Below are 19532 nucleotides of genomic sequence, written 5' to 3'. Positions count from 1 at the left end.
CATCTTTCTTTGGGCTTCTTCCTATTAGCACACCGAGCATTTCACTGTATTCTCTGTATTCTTGCCAGTACTTCAAAACAGATTTTCCGATCATCCTTTCTTCAAAGGGCCACAGTCTCCGTCCAAATGCCGTTGATTTTTGGGACTTCACAGATTGCGCCCCTGAGAAGTTTCTTCGCTTCATCTTGGGTGCTCTTACTTGGTTGTGTTTATGTTTTGTGTCGCCTCCTCCATTGGACTGTACACTCCTTGATGGAAGGACTTTCTGTGCACTTGGCATAACTAGGGTGCACAGTAAGTTTTGAGGTCTGCTCCCTCATGCATCCCTTCTCCTGGCTCCATGCCGGTTCTCTGCTCCTCTGCTGACAAGCAGAAGTGTCCTGATGCAGAAGACTCCTGGCTATTTATACATCCCTATTTTGGCAATTATACAAATAAGTAAACCAAGGGAATTGCAGCAGTGAGGGCTTCTGTCCCTTCTTGTTGCTTAGTCACTAAGTCGTGTCCCACTCTTTGTGACCCCGTGGACTGCAGCCCGCCCAGGCTCCTCCGTCCATGGGATTTCCCAGGCAAGAATGCTGGAGTGGGCTGGCATTTCCTTCTCCAGGGGATCTTCCTGTCCCAGAGCTCAAATCCTTGTCTCCTGCATTGCAGGCAGATCTTTACTGCTGAGCCAACAGGGAAGGTGGTACCTGGTCACAAATCTGAGGCTGGGTTCCCTCTTACTGGCCGATCAGTCATATTAACAGCAGGCTCCATGATGGTATGGAGTGTCTCTTTCAAGTTGCTTTTTTAATTTTCTTTTTTTTTTTTTCTACTAGACTTTCCTCTTATAGGAAGCATTAGGTTTTTAGTTCACATTTATGACTGCATTGTTATTATGCACTCCTTTTTGTAGAGGCAAAAGGAGAAGGGGGCAACAGAGGATGAGATGGTCAGATCGCATCACTGACTCAGTGGACATGAATCTGAGCAAACTTCAGGAGATAGTGGAGGACACGGGAGCCTGGCATTCTTCAGTCCATGGGGTCACAGAGAGTCGGACACGACTTAGCTGCTGAGCAATAACAACTTTATACAGCATTAGGAAGCTATTTTTTAAATTCATGATAAAACTCTAAAACTGTAAATTATACTCACAGTATGAAAAAGAGGCCCTGGGAGGGAAAAACTCTTATTTTTCCTAGTCTGGTCTCACAGTTATGAGAAAAGGAAAAACTGTTCATTCATTTTAGGTGTTTTGTTTGTTTACAGGAAGTATCTTTTAACTACACCTGCACACATCGAATCTAAGGACAGTGGGGTTTGCCAGTTGTATGTGTTGAAAGAGGAGCTTCCTAGCCCAGGGTTTGGAGTCATGCAAGGTAAATACCGTGCTCTGTATGTATGCGGCTGTGCGGGCGCCTGCTTGATTACATACTGTCCTCTAGGATTGTTTAAATACAGTCATATCAACATATGTTAACTTTATACCGAAAGAAAACTTAGTCACTGCCCTAGAAACAATAAGGAAGAATCCATCATCTTTTAAGTTCTGTCTTTGCATATTTTTGACAAGTCAGAATGTTTATATATATGTAGGTTCCAAGTCTATTTTAGGATTGCATCATTTCTTTTTAACACAGAACGTCAGAATTTCTACTTTATTCATCACAGTTTTTGGGGGTGGTGTGAAAAGTACTTAAGGAAAAGAGTCTAAAATATACCATTGCTAACCAACCAGGTCAGTCTTACCTCTTTCTGCAGTACTGTTAATATTAATGTTGATTGCTAATAAAAATTTGAATTCCGTAAATGAGAAGATACCAAGATCTGAAAACTGAGTCTTCTCAGACAAAAATCCATGAGTGTAATTGAAAGCATTTTCTCTTTTTTAATTTATGCTTTTCTGTTTGAGTTGATGAGAATGAAATCTTGTAAAAATTAATTCCTGGAGCAATTTAGGGGCATATGGTGTTTAATGTTTCTCTGAAACTTTTCAGAAACAGACCACAGCATACCTCATACAATTTCAAGTAATCAACTATCATCTGAAAATCTGAGTTCAGCTGTGGGACAAAAGATTGACTCTCCAAACCGAATTCTCTCAGATAAGAATAGTTATGCTACAATTGTTGTTGGTTTCCCAGATCTCATGGTAAGCTTAAATTTTTTAAATTATTGAATAACTATTTCTTCCCCTCACTTTGGCCTAAGCTTTATAAGCCTATTTGAGGGTAATTAAAAGTGTAATGATTTTTTGGTAAACATTTCAGATCAACATTCATTTTCTAGACCAGTCATTTAAAAATGCATTCTATATGGGTTCATTGCTTTTTAAAAATTAACATTTCAAGTGTAATGCAACTATATAATTTTGTAAAGGAAAACTAATATTCTTCATACATGATAGTTCATGGGGCAGATATATATGTAACCTACTGACAGTCACTTCATATCCTGTCAAGAGGGACAATTTGAGACTAACGAGATAACATTTCTTCTAGAACTTTTAGGGCGAAATATGTTGAACCTCATTACTGTAGATGAAATTTTTCAACACTCATGAATACCATTAACTTTCCACTGAGTTTTGCTCTGATTTATATCTTTGCAGCATCCATGTTATACTATACATGCTGGTAGTCTCAATTTACTTTGCTTTTCAGTGGATCCTTCTGCTATTATTAACTATTATCTGTAAAGAAGGGGCTGTTTGTAATTGACTTCAAGTAAAACAGGCATCATCTTCCCCTGATGGAAATGTGAAAAGATAAAATAGAAAGGTTATTTCAGTCCAAGTTGCTATCTAATAACCTTAGATGTAGCTCTGTGTGTTTTGATTAAATATTTAATTTTCCATAATTTTCTTTGTAGCTTTTAGGTGGAGTGATAGAATCACTTAAAGATAAAATATTGGCTCTGCTTAATAGTACACCAGTCTCACATATCTCAAAATTTTAATGTGATTAATGAATGATGAGTACTTCAGGGTTTAAGACTTTTGAAACCCAAAATCCAGTGGATAATATGTGGCTTAGGACTTTGCCATATGTCTGCCTAATTATCAAGCAAAAAACATTTGCTGTGGATTATATAACTGAAAATGAAACATGTTGTTGGAATACAGCAGACTTGATTAAATGAAGAGTTGTGTTTAGTATGCTTGCTACAAATGCCTGCTGGGGTCAGTAGAGAAAATACTGGATCTGCTTTTCTGAAGGTGGAACTGTTTTTAAAAAATTGATCTTTTGATTGAAGAAATTGACATAGAAATATAATGTCACTGTAAAAAGGTAAGAAAGCTGAGTATAAGGCAATGTTTGTATTGACCCTCTAGAAATCCTTTGTAAATTATAGGCTAGAGACCTTGTTAAATTAAAAGCTCCATTCCCTGTATTTAGTACCCACCATATAGGAGATGTTCATGAATTTTTGTTTAATGAAGGATTAGAGTCAGTTAGACAACCTTTCAGCATTTTATGAGAGCAGTCATATTTTTTAGACCCCAATACAAGCCAGGCATTGCACTATTCTAAACCCTTTCATACGTGATAATTAATTTTTATGACAATTCCATAAGGTTTTATAGATGATGAAATAAAAACAGACAGGATCTCTTCCCCCAGGCCACAAAGATACTGAGTAAGGAAGCTGTGATTTGAGCTCAAGAATGACTGGCCCTCAAATTCATGTCTTTTTATACCACAGTATCTTTCTGCCTTTATGTGATTTTCGTTTGATTCTTCATAAAACTATCAACAAAAGGATATGTTATGTTATGTTATGTCGTCTCTTATTAACATTTTACAGCATTATCAGAGGCACCTGAATTATTTTAAACTTATTATAATTTTCTTATCCAACTACCAAATGGCCACAAAAATCTATAGCAAGTGTCATAGTGAATCCTCAAAAGTGAAATGTTAAAAGCATTCCTTTTAAGATCAAGAGTAAGACAAGGATACCCATTACCACCACTTCTACTAAACATTGTACTGAGCATCTTAGACATGACCCATTAAAAAATTTTAATAAATTGAATTTCATCAAAATTAAAAGCTTCCACTCTGTAAGAAGACACTGCAAAGAGAGGTAAAAAACTATCTACAGGCTGGGAGAAAATAATGGCAAATCACATATCCAACAAAGGACTTGTATCCAAAATACATAAAGATTTCTTAAAACTTAAGAGTGACAAAACAAATAATCTAGTATAAAAAATGAGCAAAGAGAGGACCTGTGTGAGGTATCAGAGGTCAGAACTTGAGCAGGTGAAAAAGATATCTATAGTTGGGGAGGGAGGGACAATTGATGATGGGAATCAGGTCCAGCCAGGATGAAGATGGCATCACCATGAAGGGGCAGGCTAGTGTGGAATGCGGGGGCCCCAGTAAGGCGAAGACTTCACTGATGCATGAACATAGCTCAGTGAGGGATATAAGGACCAAGCAGAGTGCGGGGGACATTTGCCTGGAAGAGGAAGTTAGTGGTGGAGATAGGAGCTGAGTCTTATACAGTGGAACTGAGCAAAAAAGTAAGTATATTAAAGGTAATGAAGTTTAGGTTTCTCACTGTTGGAGAAGGGAGTTACAGATGCAGCAGGAAAGAAAACTAGTATGAGTCCTGTAGTGGTTGGTTAGGAATTGGATGTATCTGAGTGGACTCATGGTTTTCAATGTATTTAAGTAGATATAAAAATAAAATTGGAAGTAAATGTGTTTTTTAAAAAATGGGCAAGACTTGAACAGACTCTTTACTACATAGGATAAATGGATGGTAATTGAGTATATAAAAAGATGTTCATTAGTCATTAGGGAAATGCAAATTAAAACCATGATGAGATAGTACTACTACCCTACTGCCTATTAGAATAGCTAAAATTAAAAAAAAAATTAATACCCACAATACCAAGTATTATCCATAAAAAAGTCCCACTAACTCAGTGGTTAATTAGTCCCACTAAATCAGTGATAAAGAATCCGCCTGCCAATGCAGGAGACGCTAGAAATGCGAGTTGGATCCCTGGATTGGGAAGATCCCCTGGAGAAGGAAATAGCAACCCACTCCAGTATTCTTGCCTGGAGAATATGTAGACAGAGGAGCCTGGTGGTCTACAGTCTATGGGGTCGCAAAGAGTCAGACATCACTGAGGGAGTAAGGGCCAGGACGTACCAAGTACTGACAAGGATGCAGTGCAAATCAACTGTCACAGTTTTATGGAAGAGAAAGGGCAAACATAAGACCTTTCTGAAGAGGAACCAGAATAAAAGGCAGAGGTATTGCCCTACTAAATTTCAAGGCTTATTATAGAACCTTAATAACTAAGACCATGTAGTATTGGCCATAGGAGTAGAAAAATATACAGTAGAACAGAATGCAATGCCTAGAAACAGATGGATCCATACATACATGGAACTGATTTCTGATACCAATGCTTATCAGTGGGCAAAGGTTAATGAATTTGGACAGTTACTCTCCATGGGCAAAAAAAGATGAGCATGGGTCACAGCCTCATACGACTTACAAAAATATTTCCTTAGGGATTAAGGAATTAAAAGTGAAGGAAAAAACTCAAAATGTTTAGCAAATGCATAGGAGAATATCTTTGATTTTAGACTACAGAAGGATAAATATATATGGTAAAAAATTTAAAGTAAAGCAAGAGGGACTTGCCTGGTGGCCCAGTGATTAAGACCTGCCTTGCATTGTAGTGGATGAGGGTTCGAGCCCTGGTCGGGGAATTAAGATCCCACATGCCTTAGAACTATTGAGCTCATGAGCTCTTGAGCCCATGCACAACTAGAGAGTCCTTTCACAACAGCAAAGGATCCCGAGTGGGACAATAAGACCTGACACAGCCAGATAAATAGATATGTTTTGAAAAAAAAATTAAGTGAAGCAAGAGAAAAAAGTAATAAAAAATTCCAGAAGTGTTAATGTCTAGGAGAGATGAAAGAGACATGATTGGGAAGGGGGCCTCCAAGGGGCTTGAGAAATACTGGTAATACTCTTCCTTATGCCAGATAGTGGGTGCACTCAGCATTTTCCATTTAAAATAGTTATTTATTTACTTGTAGTTATTTAAATTAACTATACTGTTGTGCCAAAGTGACAAATAGTGACAAAAAGATTCAAGACATTAGATCTGACAGAGTGCCTGAAGAACTATGGATGGAGGTTCAGGACATTGTACACGAGGCAGTGATCAAGGCCATCCCCATGGAAAAGAAGTGCAAGGCAAAATGGTTGTCTCAGGAGGCCTTACAAAAAGCTGAGAAAAGAACAGAAGCAAAACACAAAGGAGAAAAGGAAAGAGATACCCATTTGAATGCAGAGTTTCAAAGAATAGCAAGGAGAGATAAGAAGGCCTTCCTCATCGATCAATGCAAAGCAATAGAGGAAAACAACAGAATGGGAAAGACTAGAGATCTCTTCAAGAAAATTAGAGATACGAAAGGAACATTTCATGCAAAGATGGGCACAATAAAGAACAGAAATGGTATGGACCTAATAGAAGCAGGAGATATTAAGACGAGGTGGCAAGAATACACAGAAGAACTATACAAAAAAGATCTTCATGACCCAGATAACCACGATGGTGTGATCACTCACCTAGAGCCAGACATCCTGGAATGCGAAGTCAAGTGGGCCTTAGGAAGCGTCACTGTGAACAAAGCTAGTGGAGGCAATGAAATTCCAGTTGAGCTATTTCAAATCCTAAAAGATGATGCTGTGAAAGTGCTGCACTCAATATGCCAGCAAATTTGGAAAACTCAGCAGTGGCCACAGGACTGGAAGAGGTCAGTTTTCATTCCAGTCCAAAAGAAACGCAATGTCAAAGAATGCTCAAACTACCGCACAGTTGCGCTCATCTCACACGCTAGCAAAGTCATGCTCAAAATTCTCCAAGCCAGGAGAATTTTCCACAGTATGTAAACCATGAACTTCCAGATGTTCAAGCTGGATTTAGAAAAGGCAGTGGAACCAGAGATCAAATTGCCAACATCCGTTAGTTCGTCGAAAAAGTGACAGAGTTCCAGAAAAACATCTACCTCTGCTTTATTGACTACACCACAGTTTGATCACAAAAAACTATGGAAAATTCTAAAAGAGATGGGAATACCAGACCACCTTACCTGCCTCCTGAGAAATCTGTATGCAGATCAAGAAACAAGAATAAGAATTGGACATGGAACAACAGACTGGTTACAAATTGGGAAAGGAGTACATCAAGGCCGTGTATTGTCACCCTGCTTATTTAACTTATATGCAGAGTACATCATGCAGAATGCCGGGCTTGATGAAGTACATGCTGAAATCCAGATTGCCGGGAGAAACATCAATAACCTCAGATATGCAGATGACACCACCCTTATGGCAGAAAATGAAGAACTAAAGAGCCTCTTGATGAAAGTGAAAGAGGACAGTGAAAAAGTTGGCTTAATACTCAACATTCAAAAAGTAAGATCATCTCATCCAGTCCTATCACTTCATGGCAAATAGATGGGGAAACAATGGAAACAATGAGAGACTCTATTTTCTTGGGCTCCAAAATCACTGCAGATGGTAACTGCAGCCATGAAATTAAAAGATGCTTGCTCTTTGGAAGAAAAGTTATGACCGACCTAGACAGCATATTAAAAAGCAGAGACATTACTTTGCCAACAAAAGTCCGTCTAGTCAAGGCTATGGTTTTTACAATGGTCATGTATGGATGTGAGAGTTGGACTATAAAGAAAGCTGAGCGCTGAAGAATTGATGCTTTTGAACTGTCGTGTTGGAGAAGACTCTTGAGAGTCCCTTGGACTGCAAGGAGATCCAACCAGTCCATCCTAAAGGAAATCAGTCCTAAATATTCATTGGAAGGACTGATGTTGAAGCTGAAACTCCAGTACTTTGGCCATCTCATGCAAAGAACTGACTCATTGGAAAAGACCCTGATGCTGGGAAAGATTAAAGGCAGGAAGAGAAGGGGACGACAGAGGATGAGATGGTTGGATGGCATCACTGACTCGATGAACATGAATTGAAGCAACTCCGGGAGCTGGTGATGGACAGGGACGCCTGGTGTGCTGCAGTCCATGGGGTAGCAAAGAGTCAGACACGACTGAACAACTGAACTGAACTGATACTGTTGTGCTAAGTCTCTTCAGTCATGTCCAACTCTTTGCAACCTTATGGACTGTAGCCCACCAGGCTCCTCTGTCCATGGGATTCTCCAGGCAAGGATACTGAGGTGGGTTGTCATGCCCTCTTCCTGCTAATCTTCCCGACCTGAGGATAGAATCCAGGTCTCTTATGTTGCCTGTGTTGTCAGGCAGCTTCTTTACCAGTAAGGCCACCTGGGAAGCCCAACTATACTGTTATATTCCCTCGTTTTAGTTATAATTCATTTCAAAATAAAAAATATGTTGTATACTTTACACTTGTCTGAAAATTATGATTATCAATAAAGGAACTATCTTCTGCATTAAGAAAGGTTAAAGAATAATTTGATTTTCTTATATTTGTGAAATATAAGTTTACCACTGGCATCTGTTTAAAGGACTGCACTGTAAAAGTTATGAGTGTAGTTTATAGTACTTCAGTACTTGAATCTCTCTTTTTCCTTTTAGTCACCTAGTGAAGTTTATTCTTGGAAAAGGCCATCATCTTTGAGTAAATCAAGAGTCACTGATACAACATTCTATGGAGGAAAGAAGAAAAGTGGAACCGCAAAACAGAGCAATTGTGTGACTCTCTTGGATACTAATCAGATAGTCAGGATTTTGCCCCCAGGAGAAGTCCCTCTAAAAGACATCTACCCAAAAGGTAAGAGATTTAACAATTCCTAATTTATCATGGCAGTTAATGGTAGGTTGGTTTTGATGGGAACGTTTAACTTATCATTATCTTTCTATACTTACGAATAGTTCTAACAGTTTAGTAGCTAAAAAGGCTTACATGCGCTCAGAACGTTTAAACTTGTTACAGCGCATGATTGTGCCTCTGCTGTGAGAACTCATTTGCACCGCAGTCTATGCAGTAACCTTCCTTAGAACAGGTTTTCACGGAGACTTAAGAATTGTCAGAACATAAGGCGTAGAAAGGTGGTGCTAGTGGTGAGGAAGCCACCTGCCACTGCAGGACGTATAAGAGGCATGGGTTGGATTCCTGGGTCTGGAAGATCCCCTGGAGGAGGGCATGGCAACCCACTTCAGTATTCTTGCCTGGAGAATCCCAGAGGAGCCTGGCGGGCTACAGAGCGTAGGGTCAGAAAGCGTCAGACACGACGGAAGTGACTGAGCACACACATGAGGCATAGAACATAGGGCCTGACTTTTGTGCTGAACTCCTGTGACTAAAGGCCAGTCTTATTCACGTCCCAGTGCTCCCAAAGTCAACCTGCGTTTATTACTGCGTAACACGTGCCAGCTCCCGCGCTGGTCACTTTCCCTCATACAAATTCATTTAATCTTCAAAGTCCAGTTATTTCATTATGTACTCTCAAATTCATATGCCGAGAAACTGATACAGAGAGGTAAAATCAGTTGCTGAGGGTCATCCCATCAGTGGACAGCAGAGCCCAGATTTACACCAGCGTCTTCCAACCTAAGGCCATAGCTGTTCTCAGTGAACGACACTGGCTTTCCCTGTAAAGGACAGTTATGAAAATGGTTGCTCATTGAGCTGCTGACTTTTATTTGCATCCTAGTGGCAGTAATATGTTGTCTGGTGTTTACATTCATTATATTAGTGTGGACTTCATAAATATAATAATAAACCTGCTGTGATAATCTGTCTATTACTGTGTTCAAAAAGTCCTGGTTATGTGGTAATGTTACAATTAGCTCCTTCCAAATAAATTGCCATTTCCTTAGAATGTTTTTTATTAACACACTGACAGTGGCTTCACAGTGCAGTAGGAATATTCACAAGGTGATCTACAAACACAAAGGAGAGGCTTACCACCCAAGCTTGCGATTCTGAGCTGATTCTTGACAGATGAATGGGAGGGAGTCAATGAAGCAGCTGTTCCTGAAAGAGAGAAGTCCGCATGAACATACAGAGGCATGACAGAGTGCCCCGGAATGACAAGGAATTCTGCACCAAAACTCAGCGCAGCTCATCCACCCAGACACCCGGGGACCGGCCCTGATTCTTCTCCCTCGTCCTCCACATTCATTCCATCATCAGTTGCCATCTCTTTTTTTTTTTTCCATTTATTTGTATTAGTTGGAGGCTAATTACTTTACAATATTGTAGTGGGTTTTGTCATACATTGACATGAATCAGCCATGGATTTACATGTGTTCCCCATTCCGATCCCCCCTCCCACCTCCCTCTCCACCCAATCCCTCTGGGTCTTCCCAGTGCACCAGGCCCGAGCACTTGTCTCATGCATCCAACCTGGGCTGATGATCTGTTTCACCCTAGATAATACACATGTTTCGATGCTGTTCTGTCTAAACATCCCACCCTCGCCTTCTCCCTCAGAGTCCAGAAGTCTGTTCTGTACATCTGTGTCTCTTTTTCTGTTTTGCATATAGGGTTATTGTTACCATCTTTCTAAATTCCATATATATGTGTTAGTATACTGTATTGGTCTTTATCTTTCTGGCTTACTTCACTCTGTATAATGGACTCCAGTTTCATCCATCTCATTAGAACTGATTCAAATGAATTCTTTTTAACGGCTGAGTAATATTCCATGGTGTATATGTACCACAGCTTCCTTATCCATTCATCTGCTGGTGGGCATCTAGGTTGCTTCCATGTCCTGGCTATTATAAACAGTGCTGCGATGAACATTGGGGTGCACGTGTCTCTCTCAGATCTGGTTTCCTCGGTGTGTATGCCCAGAAGTGGGATTGCTGGGTCATATGGCAGTTCTATTTCCAATTTTTTAAGGAATCTCCACACTGTTCTCCATAGCGGCTGTACTAGTTTGCATTCCCACCAACAGTGTAAGAGGGTTCCCTTTTCTCCACACCCTCTCCAGCATTTATTGCTTGTAGCCTTTTGGATAGCAGCCATCCTGACTGGCGTGTAATGGTACCTCATTGTGGTTTTGATTTGCATTTCTCTGATAATGAGTGATATTGAGCATCTTTTCATGTGTTTGTTAGCCATCTGTATGTCTTCTTTGGCGAATTGTCTGTTTAGTTCTTTGGCCCATTTTTTGATTGGGTCATTTATTTTTCTGGAATTGAGCTGCAGGACTTGCCTGTATATTTTTGAGATTAATCCTTTGTCTGTTGCTTTGTTTGCTATTATTTTCTCCCAGTCTGAGGGCTGTCTTTTCACCTTGCTTATAGTTTCGTTTGTTGTGCAAAAGCTTTTAAGTTTAACTTGGTCCCATTTGTTTATTTTTGCTTTTATTTCCAATATTCTGGGAGGTGGGTTATAGAGGATCCTGCTGTGATTTATGTCAGAGAGTGTTTTGCCTATGTTCTCCTCTAGGAGTTTTATAGTTCCTGGTCTTACATTTAGATCTTTAATCCATTTTGAGTTTATTTTTGATACAACCTTTAAAGTGAAAGTGAAAGTCACTCAGTCCTGTCTGACCCTTTCGACCCCATGGACTATATACAGTCCATGGCATTCTCCAGGCCAGAACACTGGAATGGGTAGCCTTTCCCTTTTCCAGGGGATTTCCCCAACCCAGGGGTCGAACCCAGGTCTCCCACATTGCAGGCAGATTCTTTAATAGCTGAGCCACAAGGGAAGCTGATCTTATATTCAGCCCCCTCGTCTACAGTTCTGTTGCCAAAATCCAAAGTCACCACCGTTTTGCACTATAACACTGCAGTAGCCTGAAGATCAGATTCCCTCTTCCTTCTTCCCTTGCCCTGCCCCCATTCTCCACACATCAAAAAAAGTGTTGTTTTTAAAGTATTTTATTGTTCTCATTTGTTCTTATTAAGGTCCAGTTTCAGATCAATCAGTTCAGTCGCTCAGTTGTGTCTGACTCTTTGCGACCCCATAGACTGCAACATGCTAGGCTTTCCTGTCTATCACCAACTCCCGGAGCTTGCTCAAAGTCATGTCCATAGAGTTGGTGATGCCATCCAACGATCTCATCTCATTCTGTGTCTTCCCCTTCTCCTCCTGCTTTCAATCTTTCCCAGCATCAGGGTCTTTTCCAATGAGTCAGTTCTTCACATCAGGTGGCCAAAGTATTTGGAGTTTCAGCTTCAGCATCAGTCCTTCCAGTGAATATTCAGGACTGATTTCCTTTAGGATGGACTGATTGGATTTCCTTGCAGTCCAAGGGACTCTCAAGAGTCTTCTCCAACACCACAGTTCAAAAGCATCAATTCTTCAGCCCTCAGCTTTCTTTATAGTCCAACTCTCACATCCATGCATGACCACTGGAAAAACCGTAGCCTTGACTAGATGGACCTTTGTTAGCAAAGTAATGTCTCTGCTTTTTAAAATGCTGTATAGGTTGGTCATAACTTTCCTTCCAAGGAGTAAGCATCTTTTAATTGCATGACTGCAGTCACCATCTGCAGTGATTTTTGGAGTCCAAAAAAATAAAGTCAGCCACTGTTTCCACTGTTTCCCCATCTATTTTTCATGAAGTGATGGGACCGGATGCCATGATTTTAGTTTTCTGACTATTGAACTTTAAGCCAACTTTTTCACTCTCCTCTTTCACTTTCATCAAGAGGCTCTTTAGTTCTTCTTCACTTTCTGCCACATGCTGTCTAGGTTGGTCATAGCGTTTCTTCTAAGGAACAATAGTCTTTTAATTTCATGGCTGCAGTGACCATCTACAGTGATTTTGGAGCCCAAGAAAATAAAGTCTCTCTCTCTTTCCATTGTTTCCCCATCTATTTGCCATGAAGTGATGGGACCAGGTGCCATGATCTCAGTTTTCTGAATGTTGAGTGTTAAGCCAACTTTTTCACTCTCCTCTTTCACTTTCACTAAGAGGCTCTTTAGTTCTTCACTTTCTGTCATGAGGGTGGTGTCATCTGCATATCTGAGGTTATTGATGTTTCTCCTGGCAGTCTTGATTCCAGCTTGTGCTTCATCCAGCCCAGCATTTCTCATCATGTACTCTGCATATAAGTTAAATAAGCAAGGTGACAATATACAGCCTTGATGTACTCCTTTCCCAATTTGGAACCAGTCTGTTGTTCCATGTCCAGTTCTAACTCTTGCTTCTTGACCTGCATACAGATTTCTCAGGAGGAAGATCAGGTGTCTGGCATTCCATCTCTTGAAGAATTTTCCAGTTTTTTGTGATCAAACTGTGGCATAATCAATAAAGCAGAAGTAAATGGTTTTCTGGAACTCTCTTGCTTTTTTGATGATCCAACAGATTTGGCAATTTGAACTCTGGTTCCTCTGCCTTTTCTAAAACCAGCTTGAACATCACATACTGTTGAAGCCTGGCTTAGAGAATTTTGAGCATGACTTTGCTAGCCTGTGAGATGAGTGCAACTGAACATTCTTTGGTATTGCCTTTGTTTGGGTTTGGAATGAAAATTGACCTTTTCTCGTCCTGTGGCCACTGCTGAGTTTTCCACATTTGCTGGCATATTGAGTGCAGCACTTCCATAGCATCATCTTTCAGGAGTTGAAATAGCTCAGCTGGAATTCCATCACCTCCACTAGCTTTGTTCATAGCGATGCTTCCTAAGGCCCACTTGACTTCGCATTCCAGGATATCTGGCTCTAGGTGAGTGATCATACCATCGTGATTATCTGGGTTGTGAAGATCTTTTTTGTACAGTTCTTCTGTGTATTCTTGCCACCTCTTCTTAATATCTCCTGCTTCTATTAGGTCCATACCATTTCTGTTCTTTATTGTGCCCATCTTTGCATGAAGTGTTCCCTTGGTATCTCTAATTTTCTTGAAGAGATATCTAGTCTTTCCCATTCTGTTGTTTTCCTCTATTGCTTTGCATTGATCGCTGAGGAAGGCTTTCTTATCTCTCCTTGCTATTCTTTGGAACTCTACATTCAAATGGGAATATCTTTCCTTTTCTCCTTTGCTTTTGGCTTCTCTTCTTTTCTCAGCTTTTTGTAAGGCCTCCTCAGACAGCCATTTTGCCCTTTTGCATTTCTTTTTCATAGGGATGGTCTTGTTCACTGTCTCCCATACAATGTCCTGAACCTCCATCCATAGTTCTTCAGGCACTCTGTCTATCAGATCTAATCCCTTGAATCTGTTACTCACTTCTACTGTATATGTAAGGGATTTGATTTAGGTCATACCTGAAAAGTCTAGTGATTTTCCCTACTTTCTTCAATTTAAGTCTGTATTTAGCAATAAGGAGTTCATGATCTGAGCCACAGTCAGCTCCCAGTCTTGTTTTTGTTGACTGTATAGAGCTTTTCCATCTTTGGCTGCAAAGAATACAATCAGTCTGATTTCAGTGTTGACCATCTGGTGATGTGAGGTCCAGTTTACATACAGTAAAACTCACTGTTTTTGGTGTATAGTGCTATGAGCTTGACAAACACATCCAGTTGTGTAGCCATCACCATGACTGACTGTGAATAGTCCCATCTCCCCTGAACCTCCCCTAGGCCACTCTGCCATCAAGCCCTACCCCCAGCCCCTCACTGATCTGGTTTTCTGCCCTTATTCACTTGCGTTTTTCAGAATGTCACATAAATGGAGTCACATGGCACTTTGAGTCTGGTTTCTTTCACTTAATATTATATGTTTGCGAATCATTTATGTTGTAAGTACCAGTTGTTCGTTCCTTTTTATTGCTGAATATCTCATTGTGGTTTTAATCTGCATTTTCCCTAGTCCTACATGATGTTGAGTATCTTTTCATGTCTGTCTTCTTAGTGAAATGTCTCTTCAGATCCTTTGCCCACTTTCTGAACTGGGTTACTTGCTTTCTTTTTAATGATTTTTTGAGTATTTGGACTTATATAGTCTAGATACAAGTCCACTGTATCGGATACATGTTTTCCAAACATTTTCTCCCATTTTGGTGAAAGGCCCAAATTTCCTGTTTTCTTTGAGGGATTTCATATTTCTAGATGCAACTGCACTTAGATTTATACTCCAGGTTGATGTTTTTAGTTAATTTATTTTTTAAATTGAAGGATAATTGTTGTACAGAATTTTGTTGCTTTCTGTCAAACCTCAACGTGAATCAGTCGTAGGTATACATATGTCCCCTCCCTCTTGAACCTCCCTCCCATCTCCTTCCCATCCCACCCGTCTAGGTTGATAACAGTTTGAGTATCAAACTGGAGCCCCAGTTTCAGTTTCCTGAGCCAGACAGCAGATTCCCATTGGCTTTCTATTTTGCATTTGGTAATGTAAGTTTCCATGTTACTCTCTCCATACATCTCACCTCTCCTGCCCTCTCCCCGTGTCCATAAGTCTGTTCTCTATGTCTGTTTCTCCACTGCTGCCCTGCAGATAAATTCTTTGGTGCCATCTTTCTAGATTCTGTATATATACATTAGTATATGATCAAGTTAATTTTCTTTATGGTATAAGGTGTGGATTAAGGCTCATTGTTTTGGAAATAGTCAATTGTTTAGCATCATTTACTGACAAGTCTATCCTTTTTCCATCAAATTATCTTTGGAGCTCTGTGGAAAGCAACTGACCACATATGTGGGTTTCTTTCTGAGTTTGCATTTGTATTCAATTGATCTTTGTGTCTGTCCCCTCTTTAACACCGTACTCTCTTGATTATTACTTCATAGTTTATCTTAAAATCAGATAGTAGAGATCCTTCAGTTTAGTTGGTGGGGATGAGTGGATGGAAAATTACTAAGAGGGAATCAGAGGTAATGGAGGATTCTGACCAAACCAACCTAACAGGGTCCCTGCTGCAGGCAGGCCAGGGTGACCAGACTTTATTTGGGAAATGGTAGAGGATCAGGAACTCTGCCAGATATCCAGGTTTAGGTTTCTGGTTAAGCTAACTGAACTTTACTCTCGCTAAAACTGGAAAATGCTCAGATGAACACAGAAGGCCAAAAGTGTGTACCTAATTGAGAGGAGGATTCAGAAAGGCCTAACTAGAGTTTGGTGTGGGGGTGGGGAATTTTTCCCTTCTTCCCTTCAGGTTTTTTGATTGGTCTGATAATTAAATTGATGTCAGACTGGTTAACAAGAGGGGAAAAAATGCATACGAATGAGAGTTCCATATTGTTGTTGTTGTTTAGTCACTCACTCGTGTCCTACTCTTTACAACCCCGTGAACTGCAACACCAGGCTGTCCTTCACTATCTCCTGGAATCTGCTCAAACTCATGTTCATTGAATTGATGATGCCATCTACCCATCTCATCTTCTGTCACCCCCTTCTCCTCCTGCCTTCAACCTTTTCCAGAATCAGGGTCTTTTCCAGTGAGTCGGCTCTTCATATCAGGTGGTCAAAGTATTGGAGTTTCAGCTTCAGCATCAGTCCTTCCAATGAATATTCAGGGTTGATTGTCTTTAGGATTGACTGGCTTGATCTCTTTGCTGTCCAAGGGACTCTCAAGAGTCTTCAACACCACAGTTCAAAAGCATCAATTTGTTGGCAGTCAGCCTTCTTTATGGTCCAACTCAGACATCCATACATGACTACTAGAAAACCATGTCTCTGACAATGGGACCTTCATAAATATTTGAAGACTCAGAGGGCATCTAGGTATCACATAAATACACTGGGGGATGGGAAGTGGGGTGTTAGGCAAGGGAAGTTGTTGTCTAGTCAGTGAGTTGTGTCAGGTTCCTTTGTGACCCCATAGACTGTAGCCCGCCCACCAGGCTCCTCTGTCCGTGAGATTCTCTAGGCAAGAACACTGGAGTGGGTTGCCATTTCCTTCCCCAGGGGACCTTCTTGATCCAGGGATCGAACCTGGGTCTCCTGCACTGGCAGGTGGGTTCCTTACCACGGAGCCACCAGGGACGCCCAGGCAGAGGAAGCGGGTGTGAGAAAGAGTTCAAGTCTCGTCCTACACGATGGGACATCAGTACGTAATGCCTAAAAGTAAAACATCAAGACAGCGCCAGAAGGAAGAAGGTGAACACCAAAGAGACAGCTTTAAAAAGTTGAAAGTATCTCTGGGAGTAGAAAGTGAGGTGTGAGAGGAGTGAAGCTGGGGCTGATGGTTTTTTTCTTTCAGCCTGTTTGACTCTTTAATCTGTGAGCCTTTAGGTCTCTGATGATAATTCAAACTAATTTTTTCAAGTAAATACAGACCAGCCACCTGATTAGTCAGGAACGCCTGTGCAGAAGCCGTTTATTAAAGAAATCAGTAGAAGCTGTAAAGGCTCCTCTCCTGGTGGCTTTGACAAAGAGGGTGTAACTCTTGGTTGCTGCGGATCAGGGGGGCGATTTACTTCTTTCTTCCAATCGTTTTTCTTCTAGTTAAATGCTAGCTTTTTCTTTTTCCCCTTTAAATCATAGGCCTCAGCTCTTTAAACACAAAGTAATGACTCTTGATTGAAAGCAACGCACTGCTGTTTGAACTTTGAATAAATTCAAAGATTTGGTATCACCCCGATTGCAGGGCACACATCAATCTTTGAATCTGTGAACACAGAAGTTCTTGAAACCTAGTACAATAGGGAACACATATACATCAAATTACATTGCTTGAAGGAGTGAATTTTTTATATAATTTCATCTTCCTTCTGAAAATGCTCTTGGTTATTTTGCCCGACAGTTTTTCTCCCCACTCCAAACCTTGATGATGTGCATCTAAGCTGCCCGACTGTTTATGGGAACTGTGCTCTGAACACTGTGGCAATGACTTCCCTTTAATTGTTAGGGAACTAATCCCCAAATGTAATTTATACCTCTCTTCTAAATCCACCTGGATTACAAATGTAATGGAAACTTACTTAACCTCCATCCTCTCTACAGTGTCCAAACATTTAAAATGGATAGACAAGGATTTGGCTAAGTTTGGAGGGAAATCTGGCCACGGTTTTACTTCCTTAATTCAATCATGTATTCTAAACTGATTTATTTTCAAATCCGAAAACTTCACTTCTGATTATTTTTCAAGCCTTACCACTACCATCATCACTGTGCTAAGTCACATCAGTCGTGTTCAACTCTTTGGGACCCTATGGACTGTAGCCTGCCAGGCTCCTCTGTCCATGGGATTGTCTAGGCAAGAATACTGGAGTGAGTTGCCATGCCCTTCTCCAGCGGATCGGGATCTTCCTGACCCAGCGAACCAGCATCTCTTATGTCTCCTACATTGGCAGGCAGGTTCTTTACAACCAGCACTACCTGGGAAGCAACCTACCACCACCTTTAAAGTCCTTTTTAGCCACAAGTTGCTTTTTCTGATGCATGAAAATACTTTTTAGCATGAAGAATAAAATTCTTGCTTTCTCCTCCCTGAAAACAGAGCCATTATTGGGTTTTCTCATTCTCTTTATGCCATGGAATTAACTTGCACAGTGGGGGAAGAAAAAAAAAGCTATAGGAAAAGCGATATTTAAAATAAGTTGGCTTACTTTGCTTTCACGGGAAGCCTAAAATCAATGGTGGCGGTAGCACAGCTTGATACTACTATTTATGAAAAAGAGTGCATGTAAGTGGCAGGCCAAACGTAACTGATTAGCTAGGCAGAGCTAGTCATCCTAACCACTTCAATAACTGGTCATTTTTGGCAAAGAACCCAGGGTCTATAAATAAGTCAACCCACTTCAGTTATGTCCTAGAGGCAGGAACTGTCAAAAATGATACATGGTGCAAAACTTCGGCCAAGACTGACCTTATATCCCAGGCAGCATTTCCAGTGCTGGCAGTGTGTGACTTATGATAAGCATATTGGCTTTGTACGGATGGCTTTCTGGGATGGCCGATTCCGCTGGGTGGTCCGGTTACCACGGTAACTGGCTTTCCTTACCCCCTGCTGCCCCTGGACACTGCCTTCCTTTCCTCTTGTCCCTTTATGCCCCCAGGACCACTTCTTGCCTAGATCTGCAGCTCACACAGGACCACAGGGCTGTGCTTCCCACCCTGGAATCCTTCCCAAGTTCCTAAAGGCTCACAATGATTTTTTTTTTTTTTGCTTTTATTTATTTTTAATTGGAGGATAATAAGATACAATATTGTGTTGGTTTCTGCCATACATCAACATGAATCAGCCATGGGTGTACATGTGTCCCCTTCTTCTTGAACCTCCCTCCCACCTCCCACCCCATCCACCCCTCTATTTTTCAAAGAAAAAAGAAAAGGGCACTTTCTTCTCTATGCTGTGGGCTCCTCAGACAAGTCAAGAACGACACGCGTCTTTTTCCCCTCTTCCCCAGTGCTTCATGCAGAGATTCTCAACTTTGTTTTTTGAATAAATTAGAGAGATGTTGAGGTTGTCGGGTGGCCATCTTGAAAACCTTCAGTTGCGAACGGGAAATTCAAACGCCAAGTTTCTTATTTTTTTGTAAACTACATTGGATAAATTCAATGTGGACATTCTAGTCTTCTCATTCTAATCAGAAATTTTAATGAGATAATGGAGAAAAGATAGTATCTTCAATAAGTGATGCTGGGAAAACTGGACGACTACATGTAAAAGAATGAAATTAGAACATTTCCTAACACCATACACAAAGATAAACTCAAAAGG

General features: G+C 40.6%; 1 protein-coding gene across 1 annotated transcript in view; it reads left to right on the top strand.

Annotated features, from left to right (window-relative positions):
- VWA8 (von Willebrand factor A domain containing 8) overlaps nt 1-19532 on the top strand; it is a 367266-nt gene that overhangs the window by 222594 nt on the left and 125140 nt on the right. The window contains exons 33-35 of the mRNA XM_061133632.1: nt 1255-1364; nt 1983-2137; nt 8598-8793. Of these exons, the coding sequence (XP_060989615.1) occupies nt 1255-1364; nt 1983-2137; nt 8598-8793 (461 nt within the window). The remainder of the gene's footprint in view (nt 1-1254; nt 1365-1982; nt 2138-8597; nt 8794-19532) is intronic.

This window comes from Dama dama, chromosome 30 (genome assembly GCF_033118175.1).
Source record: "Dama dama isolate Ldn47 chromosome 30, ASM3311817v1, whole genome shotgun sequence".
In the NCBI taxonomy this organism is placed as follows: domain Eukaryota; kingdom Metazoa; phylum Chordata; class Mammalia; order Artiodactyla; family Cervidae; genus Dama; species Dama dama.
The sequence above is the reverse complement of the archived record's forward strand: the minus strand, read 5'-3'. Positions and strand labels throughout refer to the sequence as shown.